Below are 12257 nucleotides of genomic sequence, written 5' to 3' on the forward strand. Positions count from 1 at the left end.
GAATGTCAAGAGAGTGCTGAATGATCTTTACTTCTTTGATAAAGGAAGTCATTTTTTCTCTGCTACTACATACCTCATTCAGGGTCCTTTGAAAAATATATATAGATGGCGGTCCTCAATAGGCTTTGCAAATCCTAGAAAGCCTGTGCTCTTTCTTTCTGAACTACCACTCTCTGGAGAAGCCAAGTACCTGGGCCTGAAGGAAAGAGGACCAAAAATGAACTGAATGTGCTCTACTCCTGTTGTACCACAATTGGAAAAAGCTGGGATATCTCTGTGGCCCGGCACCCAAAACGGGTGAGTTTTGAACTGTTCAACCATCTTGTTGAGAGATCTGCGACTGTCGAGAGCAGTTTTTGAATTCAGAAATATGTTCAGCAGAGATTAAATGGCTGCGTGGCTATTTGAGAAGATATGTATTCACCACTTTTTAATTGCGAGGATTTTCGATTGATACACAGTACAGTGATTGGGTAACTTTCTCGATATGGCCAGTTCTTGTTCTTCAGAATACACGCAAAGCCCACCAGGTCATCTAGTTTGGAATCTATTCCAATTGGTTCTATCAGGAATAGTGGTACGGTACTTTTTACCAAAAATCCACTCAGGCAATGTTAATCCACACTACCTGGAACATTGGGCATTGTATCAAGGATAACACAGTGTCCGTAGCCGTCGCATGACCAGAAAGAAAAATCCCTTAACCACACGGTATTGTTCACAGCAATTTTTCTAGCCTCAATACACTAAATTTGGTAGTAGGTGGACTTTTCAGTATACACCCAGTGCATCAATCCCATGGCAGCCGGTTGTACGTTACCGGATTGACCCGATAGAGTCCTTCATCGGCATGTGCTGCTACCTCTGTGTACAACACACCGTTACAACAGCAACACTAAATGCATGACACATGGTTTAAACCACCAACTCTTCCTGATGGCTCTCTTGAAGGTGTATAGGGCGTTGCCTCTTATTGCTGTCACGAGAAGCCTAGCTGCAAGCTACCGGGCGCGTCCACATGATGCGGATAGTGGAATCCTCCAAATAGTGGAATGGTCCATATGAAGTAGCTGCGACGGCAATCGCGGATAATCAGCGGTATCGAGCGGAGAGTCTCAGTGAGATGCGAGCGGCAACGGCTGAAAGGCGACAACAACAACAGGAGACTTCTCCGATTGGTTTTCCCTTCCCCTCTCTTTTGATTATACTGCCTTGCATTGCATTGTGGTGAAACTCTATCTGCCTTCTTCTTTCTAGTGTGACAAAAAGGTACCAAGGTCTACGAATAAAGCAGCTTGCGCCGGAAGTTCGTTTACGAGTGTGCTTTAACCTAACCTACAACAAACCAGAACAAATATCTTCTGTCGAATTTGGCGCAATTTCAGTCTGGTATTTACGATTGTCCACTTCATTCACTTAACTTATGGTATACATTTTAAGCATGAGTTTCCTATTTTCAAGAGGCCAACTGCCCACTTATATTAGGAGGGGTTTGTCAAAAACTAATATTCTGTATCCCTTTATTTTTTAGAGTCGAATAAATTTAAATTCTTGTTCAAAGTAACAAACCGTTGTCTTCGCAGTTACGTTACAATACGATAATGCCTATAACGACCCAAAAACCACAGTGTGAATCGCCTTCATACAATCAGCTGATCTTCATTTCGTTTTCTTGGTATTCGTTCATTGAGAAAAAGTAGCGACAAACAAAAATAAAATTTGCAAAGGGAACAACCCAAGTTTGTCTTCTTATACGTATAAAATGCCGCCTCCAGATCCTTTGCCAACTATGCCAGGTGAAAATTCCTTAAAAAGTTCTAGCTCAAATCAAGACAGTGAGAGTTATGTTAGGCGAACTCATGTTGCTGAAACAGCAACCAATGTATATGGCCCTAAAGTAGGCCGGTCTACACATTCCTATGATACTTCCTATCCAGAAACCTCAACATACGAAGGAAGAAGTGAATATCCCCATACATCATACAAATACAGATCATACAGCAGTCATTATTATTCGTATCCTCCACCGCCTTCAACTGCAGCCGCACCACCCCGTAGTTATAATTCATCCCAGGGTCATCGTTATCCTTCTTCTTCCAGAAATCGGGGTGACTACTATTCACGCAGCTCCTCATCTTCATATTCGACAGCAAGCCGCTACGATTCCCAAAGTCATTCCACAAGTGCTGCAACCGTTCCTCCCGGAATTGGTAAGGAGAAAAGGTCACGTTTACGCGATGAGCGTCCTCAAAAACCAGAGACTGAACGTGATCGTTTGCTAAGGATGTGGCGCTCAAACTATTGCGAGACCCCTGAAGAGATACAAAGAAAAATGGAGGAACTACTTGTATTGGATGAAAACAACCGTGAAGTGTGGATACGTTCATCTCCTGCTGATCCCTATTATCGTCGTACAAAACTTATACAAGAAGTTGAGAGCACTCCACGCCTCCAGATACTATGTCAGCTTTTCGAAGAGGAGTTATTGAAACGTTCCGATCGCATTAAGGAGAAATTGCCTCCGTACAAACCACCGCCGCGGCCAACTACTAGACGACGTGTTTGCAAACACAAGTCCGAGGGTTGTTCCTCCTCAGATTCCGACTCGTCCGATAATGAGGACTTCAAATTGGAGCAGGACAATTGTATGGAAGAACTGTCACGCAAGGTACAACATCCATATCGCATACATGCCGATTTGTGGCACAACGAAGCCGGAGAAATGAACGATGGTCCACTGTGTAGGTGTTCTCAGAAATCTCGAAGGGTTGGCATAAGACATGGCATTTATCCTGGTGAAAATTGCTACACCAAATGCGATCCCAATTCAAATAATGCCAGTAAATTGCATCATTATCGCATTACGATCTCGCCACCAACGAATTTTTTGACCAAAACTCCCACAATCATCAAACATGATGAACACGAGTTTCTGTTTGAAGGATTTTCGCTGTTCTCTCACTTTCCCTTGGGTGATTTGCCAACTTGCAAAGTTATACGTTTCAATATAGAATACACCATACTGTATGTGCCCGAAAAGATGCCGGAGAACTTTACAATCAGAGAATTGGATTTGTTTTGTAAGAAAATCATACATTGAAAATTATATGCCCCACTAATTGCCTTTATTGTCTTTTAGTTAAATACATGTTCCATGAACTGCTGGAGTTGGTGGACTTTTCCCTGTTGCCTAAATTGGATGAGTCGGGCGTTGAAAGCTGCCCGGCCTTTCACTTTCTACCACGATTTGTTCGGGACCTGCCCGACAATGGCAAAGAGGTCTTGGCTATGTGCGAGGTACTAAAATATCTACTCGACAATGCGGGACCGCTGGTGGACAAGCCACTTTTGAATAACTTGGAACGTACACCACAAACTGAGTGGCAAGATTATGTGGACAATTTCAAGGGAATGCTGGCTACTAAGCCGGGGTATAAGCCCAGCTCCATACGTGTAGACCAGCTGGATCGAAATGTTGCCGATTTGCCTGAATGCTATGACAAAGAGGATGGCCTATGTTATCCTGCCATCATACACTTTGGTATACGACCACCGCAGCTCAGCTATGCCGGGAATCCAGAATACCAAAAGGCCTGGAGGGAATATGTCAAATTTCGCCATTTAATGGCCAATATGTCAAAGCCATCGTTTAAGGATAAACGCAAATTGGAAGAAAAAGAGGCTCGATTGCAAGAAATGCGCACCCAGGGAAGAATGAAACGCAATGTTACAGTTGCTGTTAGCTCTAAGGGATATCACCGCACCGGAATAATGTGTGATATGGTACAGCATGGTATGCTGGTGCCCGTCTTAACAGGCCATCTAAGGTTTCACAGGTCGTTGGATCTTCTGCAGCAGAATATTGAATATAAATTTAAAAACAGGTCAGTAAAAGACTTTTTTATTTTCAAGCCTTTTTTGAAAACAATTTAAAAAATCTCCAGGTATTTGCTGCAATTGGCTTTGACTCATCCCTCCTATAAGGAAAACTATGGCACAAATCCTGATCACGCCCGAAATTCTCTTACCAACTGTGGCATACGCCAGCCTGAGTATGGTGATCGCAAAATCCATTATATGAACACCCGCAAAAGGGGCATCAATACTTTGATCAACATTATGTCCCGATTTGGCAAGGAGTACGAAACTATGTCCAATATAACGCATAACGAGCGTTTGGAATTCCTAGGCGATGCTGTGGTAGAGTTTCTTAGCTCCATACATTTGTTCTTCATGTTTCCCGAGCTGGAAGAAGGAGGATTGGCAACTTATCGCGCCGCCATTGTACAAAATCAGCATTTGGCTTTGCTTGCTAAAAAACTGCATCTGGAGGAATATATGCTCTATGCCCATGGTTCCGATTTGTGTCACGAACTTGAGCTAAAGCATGCTATGGCCAATTGTTTTGAAGCCCTTATGGGAGCTTTACTTTTGGATGGCGGCATCTCTGTGGCCGATGAAGTTTTTATGAATGCCTTGTTCATGGAGGACGACCAGCTTAGAGAAATTTGGAAAAAGTTACCAGGACATCCTTTGCAAGAGCAGGAACCCATGGGCGACAGAGATTGCATCTCATCGTATCCCATGCTGCAGGAACTGAATAAATTCGAGGACTCAATTGGCATTCAGTTCAAACACATAAGACTGTTGGCAAGAGCCTTTACTGATCGCTCCATTGGTTTTACCCATTTGACATTGGGCTCCAATCAACGTTTAGAATTCCTGGGAGATACTGTGCTTCAATTGATATGCTCAGAGTATTTGTATCGCCATTTCCCTGAGCATCATGAGGGACATTTGTCCTTGTTGCGTTCCTCTTTGGTTAACAATAGAACTCAAGCGGTGGTTTGTGATGATTTGGGCATGACGAAATATGCAATTTATTCAAATCCCAAGGCTGAATTGAAAACCAAAGATAGAGCAGATTTATTGGAAGCCTTTTTGGGAGCATTGTATGTCGACAAGGGTTTGCTGTATTGTGAACAATTCTGTCACGTTTGTCTATTTCCCCGTTTGCAAATGTTCATTATGAACCAGGATTGGAATGATCCAAAATCGAAATTACAACAATGCTGTCTCACATTACGTACAATGGACGGGGGAGAGCCCGACATTCCTCTTTACAAAGTAATTGAATCTTCGGGTCCCACCAACACCAGAGTCTATACTGTGGCGGTGTACTTTCGCAATAAGCGCTTAGCAACGGCCACTGGCTCATCTATACAACAGGCCGAAATGAATGCGGCCAAGCAAGCCTTGGAAAATTCCAGAGATCTGTTCCCCCAATTGGATCATCAAAAAAGAGTCATTGCGAAAAGCATTAAAAAACAGACGGGGCGTGAAATAAATCAAGATGCCGAACCTACGCCAAAGGAACAGAAGCAAAGGTATACCGATCTGATAGCAGATGAATCTCATTTACCAAAGCAGTATAGGGAGCGTGAAGATATTTCTAGCGATGAATTGCCAGAGGATGAAGATGATGAGCCTTCGCAAGAATTGCGAAGGAATATAAGCAAAACAAGCCAACTTTCAGGTAGGATATAAAATGGATTTGGTAATATTTTAATTCAAAAAAAAACTTTTTTTGTTCACAGATGATTCTGCAACTATGGACCGCGAGATGTCCATTGACATTACCCCGCCAAAACGATCCAGGCAGTCTCCTATAGACACAGTGGAAAGCAAAAAACCAAAAATATCTGAAACTCCTAAAGCAAATGTTAGCCTTCCTTGCGAAGATATCAGTAGCGACGAAGAAGATTTCCATAAATCGGATATTCAGGAAACGCCTCCCAAAGAAAATGAGGATAATTCAAAAAAACAAAGCGTTGTTGTCTTATCCGATCTTAAGGATTTAGTAGAAGATATATCATCTTCATCAGATTTAGAGCATGAACCTGGAGAAATATCCAATTAAATTGGGTACTTAACCATTGAACATTTACATTCTCTTAAGTATTTGTGAAATTTTCAAAATAAAATTTTATATGTTAACTATTTGTTAGACTTCTATAACAGTCCAGAATGGCGAGAAGGAAAATGCTCGAAAAGAATCCATGTACGGAAAGAAATGTTCACCCTCACCTACCGAAAGCTTTGCCCAGTCAGCCAATTTAGGCATCCAAATTCGTCCAGAATGACGCGAATTGAACTCAATTCAGACAAGAAAAATAAGTGTTCAACCATAATCCTGTGTCTTTTCTGTGCAATTGCGGAACAACGGTGCCGCCCGGCCTCTCACTGAGACTCTCTGCTCGATACCGTTGGCGACTGCCGTTGCAGCTACTCCGTATGGAGCATTCCACTATCCGCAACCTGTGGACGCGCCCGGTAGCTGCAGCTAAGCTTCTCGTCTTAGCAATAAACACCATACAAATTGTTCCAACCTGTGTGGTGCTCACAGCTATCCCGTACCGGTGTTCATCATAACGAAAGGCTCAGCTAGGAGCTACTAAGCGCGTCCGCAGGTTGCACCATTACAGGGTCTTGGTCACACATAAACTTCATGGCCTCATTCGCGCAGTTATTATAGAAAGCATGGTTTGGAATAAACATGGTAACTGTCTATTTTGCCACTTTTTTGCTTCGAAGAAACTAAAGTTATCCGCCATTAGCCCTTAAGGCACATTTTTCACCAAATGAACATCCTGGCACTGGATATGTATAAGCACCACATACGCTGGAATTTTGAGCTCCAATCCATGTGGTGTAGTATTGCGTATAGTTGAGTGCTCCGTTAATGGAATTGCTCTTATTTTCTAAAGATATCACAATTAGAAACAATAAAAACACTTACCATTGTCCAAATTTGTTTGATTTCCAAAACAACACTACACAAAGGACTAGATTTTTCTAATTTGAACGAATGCAACGATAGTTGCCATATTTGAAGTTTTTAGATGCTGCAACAGGTGCTATGACGATTATTTTTTGTAGACATTTTTATGTCGCTGCAACAACAATTTTATCTTCACAAATTTAATCTTTCGTTTTTCTTATATTTACAAACGAATTTGCTTTGTCGCTCCTTCTCTGATTAAATTTACCGTTAGTTTTTTTTTATAAAATCCTCCCCTTGGGTGAAGCCTCCATTAGTTATCGTTGAGTAAGTCAGACATATCTGAACGATTAATCTCAATGAGTTATCGTTGACTTATACACATATATCTGAACAATTAATCTCAATTTATAAACTTATGTTTGAAAGAGCTTCTGTTATCAACCGGTACAATTCGTAGTTCTTTCCGGCACGGAATAACATGGAGTACGCCAGAGAAACCTAATTATTTGAAAGGGCAATAAAAACAACCCGGACGGGATATCCAATCTTCATTCGCGGACAATCAGCGTTATCAAGTGGAGAGTCCGGGTGGCACCGGCTTTTACTTAAAATATTAATGCTTATGATGATCGATTTGACAAGGTTATTGGCGCCTTTAAATTACCAATGGCCATCATCACGCGGCGAACGGTCTTATTGGAAGGAGCTTGCTCACCTATAGGAGCTTGACGAGAATCGCCTCCTCCATGTGAAAATGTGGTTACAACAACAATAATAAAAACAAATGTTCCCCCAAATCCCAATTTTTGTTCATACAGTATACAGACCAGAGCATGAAGGCAACTGACTGGAGAGAAAAACAAACTTAAGGACTTCCCTCTCCAGATGCGTCACGTCTGGACCCTCCTCACCTCTCGGAAGTTTTTTCAAATAAATTAGTTTGTCTGGCGTACTCTGTAGGATCATAACACAGGTTTGAACTTTGAATATCTTTAAGTAACCAATGGTCATTATGTGCCCGAGTTTCTTTCGTTATTAAGAGGAAGGTATGAAGTTAAGAAAGAAAAATAGCATCAGCTAAATGGCCACTCCGAAAACCATAATAACATTTGTAGTTCTAAAACGTTCCCGAACTTCATAAATAAATTCAAAAATATTTGAATGTATAAGCTAAAAATGTCACCCTAATTTTAACTCCATAAACACGAATTTGAAGTCTTTTTTTATGGCAAGAGCTTGTTCACCTTCTAGAGGTTAATGCTCAGCATTAAGGGGAAGATCTTCCACCTAGCGAAAAGTAGTATTAAGTCTAGATTAGGCCAGATAGTCTTGCAATGCTCACAGCCCCCTCTTTGCAACCATCTATCATTCGCAGTCCTTCGGGCCTGGTCCTGAAAACTTAGCTTACATGTCGCTAGAGGCATACCCACTGATTCCAGTACCCCTGGAATGTGTAGGGTAGTTCCTAGTCTCGCAAGCGCGTACGCTATACAATTTCCTGGGATATCTTTGTGGCCCGGCACCCAGAATATGTGAATTTTTATGTGTTTTCTGTAAATGGAATATTCTCTCCTCCCAAAGAGACAGATGCCACTGTTGGCAACTTGTAACACCTGCTGAAAAGAACTACTTCTGTCGTGGTCGGATTAACACCCAGACCACTTTCGGCAGCCCACTTCGCTGTTGCACGTAGAGCTACCTGAAGTATATCTCTTAGAGTGCTGGGAAACTTTACCGCAATTGCCACGCCATCTGCATACGTGACCACCTTCCTCCAGAGACAATAATATATTGTTAATGGCTATATTCCAAAGTAGGGGGGACAGTACACCTTCTTGAGAAGTTCCTCTGCTGACCCATCTTTTTAGATCCACAGATCCCTAAACCCCGTTTACACTGCTCTTTAAATCTTGATTTAATGGCTCGATAATGTTTTTTCCCTTTATAAAATCAGCTGACGAGAGCCTTAAATCTGGATTTAACGAGCAGTATAAACCGGGTTCAAGCCTGTCGCAATGCATCTTTTAGTAAGTTTTTTATAAACTTTCTTACGGTGGAGGTGATGCCTAGAAATTCCAACTGCTTCATGATTGACGTCGGGTTTACATTATGGAAATCATCTTCAATATCAAGAAACGCTACTTATGTATATTCTTTGACAGTAAAAGAACCCTCTATAGAGCCGACTAGGTCGTGAAGGGCTGTTTCATACATACATATATTAATAGCTTAAATATATGCAAAAAATCAAGGCCAATACTCATATTATCTTGGCTGGCAAAACTTGATATCGATATGAACAAAGTCGAGATGTACTCTATTAAGTGCATTTTTGCCCAGTATTGAAATATTTTTTAAATTTTTTTTAATAAATTCCGCATCGAACTTTTGAACTACAAGTTGTAACGGTTCGTAAAAGAAGCTCCTGTGAATATAAGTTCACAAATTGAGATTTATCGTTCAGATATGTCTCACCCAGTTTTATATTGAACGAATGGAGGCTTCAGCCAAAGAGACTAGATAAGCGGACAAAAGACTAACGGCAAATTTCGTCAGACAAAAAGTAGCAAAAAACTAGGATTAAATTCGTTCAAATAAGAAAGATGGAAATAGGGAGAATATAATATTGTTTTGAAGCCCTATATTTGTATGTGAGGATTGCAATTATTGCCCCATGACTTTTTAACTAGCGACAAATGGCGTCTTGATCGGATAAATAAAAATCTGGCAACTTTGTTATTCATTCTAATAAGAAAAGTCGCGTCCTTTTGACTGCAGCAAAATATTTTTGCAAACAAAAAATTCGCAATTCTTGATAAATAAGTGTTCTATTGTCGCATTTCCAACAAATTCGGGCAATGGTAAGTGTTTAGAGTGCATAATTATAAAATATCTATGGAAATAAGAGCATTAAATAGTTGTGTATATAACAAATGTGAAATGTACCTCGTATGCATCTTGCTAAAATCATCATAAATGTGCAAAAATTATGAATTATACCTAAAGTTCATTCGATTAAAACCACTTGTTGCTATTGGTCCATATAAAAAATTGAAAGAGGCCACCTAAGTTGCAACATGAAACAGCCACCCAGCCAATAACCATAATAAGCAACTGTAGCGCATAGTTAAACAGGTGGGCGGCTGGGCTTAATCAGGCGTTGTTTATCTTCCCACTAAAGCTGGTGTTATTTGTGAAGCCTTTAATTAAGTAAAAATTCTCTACAAAGTAGAATTTTTCAGCGACTCGCTGATGGTACTCTATGACAAAAAAAGTTTTCTAATCTTTAAAAAAACTTAATTGAATCGGGCGGTATGAGAGAAGTCTTCCTGCTGTTTCGATGTCTATAGGATAACTATGAGCACCATTCAAGCAGGAACTTCGAGCTCCGGTATATGCGGTGATTATCGTTATCATAAGAAGCTTAACTGAAAGTCCACATATAGTGGATAGTGTTATGCTCCATATGGAGTAGTTGCAACTGCTGCTGCGGTCAATCAGCGGTATCGAGTGGAGCGTCTCAGTGATGGAGAGGGCGGCACAGACTCTTGCTTAAATAGTAAGTGCCTATGATACTCATTATGACAAGGCGTGCTATTGGTGTCTTTAAATAACTACTAGAGCGTGAACCAGTTGCGATCGAACCTATGAACAGGAACAACCTAGCCTATATCTATAGGAGCTTGATGAGGATCGCTAACTCCACATGGAATAATGTGGCTACTACAACAACACCATGAAAATGCAAGGTTACTAAAGATAAGGAATAACTATTTTCACTGGTTTCAACAAAGCAGGAGAAACACAATGGACATTTGATCCCTCAGTTGAACACTCTCACTAGCATTTGCCAGGCTACCTTCATTTGACTAACGTCGTGCTGATGATCGCGACACGGATGCATCCCTTAGCACCGATTTGTGTGCTATTCATTGTCGTCGCGAGAAACACATCTGAGAGCTACCACCACAAATTACGTAAACTGGAATGCTTCGTATACGTAGCAATGTATGTTGCAACTGCAATCGCGGACAATCAGCGATATCGAGAGGAGAGTGTAAGTGAGAGGGCAAGCGGCTCTTGCTTAAATACTGAGTGCCTGTGATACACGATATGACAAGGCGAGTTATTGGCGCCTTTAAAAAACCAATGGCAATCATGTTCCCTCGGCGATCAGTTGTATGGAGCTTGTTCACCTATAGGAGCTTGAAGAGGATCGCAAACTCAAAATACCAATCCGGCAATCCCATGGCAGCCGGTTGTATGTACCGGGTTGACCCGATGCAGTGCTTCATCGGCAAGGGCTGCCGCCACAGTGTACATTAGAATGCCACTACAACAACCAATGTGGTTACAACAATGACAAACAGCTTTGAACAGTTAATAAATTCCAAAAATTAAAGAAGCTCCAGGTTCATGTCTCCCTCAGTCTCAGGGGGATATTCAATGCGCCACGCATTGAATATAGGTGCGAATGCATGCGATCGAGTTTGGCTTTTAGCGCCTACTCTTAGCATTTAGAGCGCACAACACACTGGCCTAAGCCAGTGTTGTGCGCTCTAACTTTGGAACTGCCCTCCAACTTTGGAACTGCCTTCTTGCTCTCGAGATTACCACTGCCGCGATACCCTATAGCTTCTCCAACAATCTATGGAGGCCACAGCTGATCAGTTTCTAATGCCAGACCTGACATTCAAAGATGAGAATCCGCAAACTACCGCCGCATAACATTCAGTGTACTCCCCCCAGCCTAAGCCCAAAACTTTCAATCGTGGTGCAACAGGAGTAGATTGCAATTAGTCCACACTTGGTCCTCTTCTTGACATCTCATTTCTAACGTCTAAGGCAAGAATAAGGCTCAGTTACTTGGCTTTTCCGGAATGCGGCAACTTCACATCCAGGTGAATAGGACCAAATCAGTCTCTCTAGGGTTTGTCAAGTCCATTGGGAATCGCCATCTACTCATCTCTACGACTCCCCATTACTTGAAAAAGACCCGAGTAAGGGGGAGTCGTTCATACCGATCTCCCTTCTCTTACCAGTAGCCGAGACGCTTGAGAGACTACCCCCTCCGGGCCTCGTTGGAACATTTCCATTCGGCGAGGCATAAATTTCGAAGACTCCACAGCACAACAACAGTTTTGCATGCCATCATAGAACACATTTGTCGTGGCTTCATTGAGGCCAGGCCGTGTGATACGACAATTCTCATGGCAATAGACCTACCGAAAGCATTCGGCAAGGTGAGCCATACCAAAATATTTGAGGACATCGCCAACACGTCCCTCCAGCAAGGCCTGAAACGCTGGTCACGAATTATTTGTGGGGTCGCCAGTCGTTTTTGGAATTTTGAGTTAAGAAGGCAAAACCTCGTAGAGTGAAACAGGGAGTTCCCCAATGCAAAATTATAAATATCTCCGACGCTGTTTAACATCTACCTATCCTCCATTCCATCACCACCAGGCGGCATTGA

General features: G+C 41.8%; 1 protein-coding gene across 1 annotated transcript; it reads left to right on the forward strand.

Annotated features, from left to right (window-relative positions):
* The first annotated feature begins 1663 nt into the window (after positions 1-1663).
* On the forward strand, positions 1664-6000 carry LOC106083393 (ribonuclease 3). Its single transcript, XM_013246348.2, has 4 exons — positions 1664-3080; positions 3140-3884; positions 3945-5536; positions 5598-6000. The coding sequence occupies exons 1-4, from the start codon at positions 1763-1765 to the stop codon at positions 5918-5920; spliced, it is 3978 nt and encodes a 1325-aa protein (XP_013101802.2). The 5' UTR covers positions 1664-1762; the 3' UTR covers positions 5921-6000.
* Positions 6001-12257: the final 6257 nt, after the last annotated feature.

This window comes from Stomoxys calcitrans, chromosome 2 (assembly GCF_963082655.1).
Source record: "Stomoxys calcitrans chromosome 2, idStoCalc2.1, whole genome shotgun sequence".
NCBI classification, from domain to species: Eukaryota; Metazoa; Arthropoda; class Insecta; order Diptera; family Muscidae; genus Stomoxys; species Stomoxys calcitrans.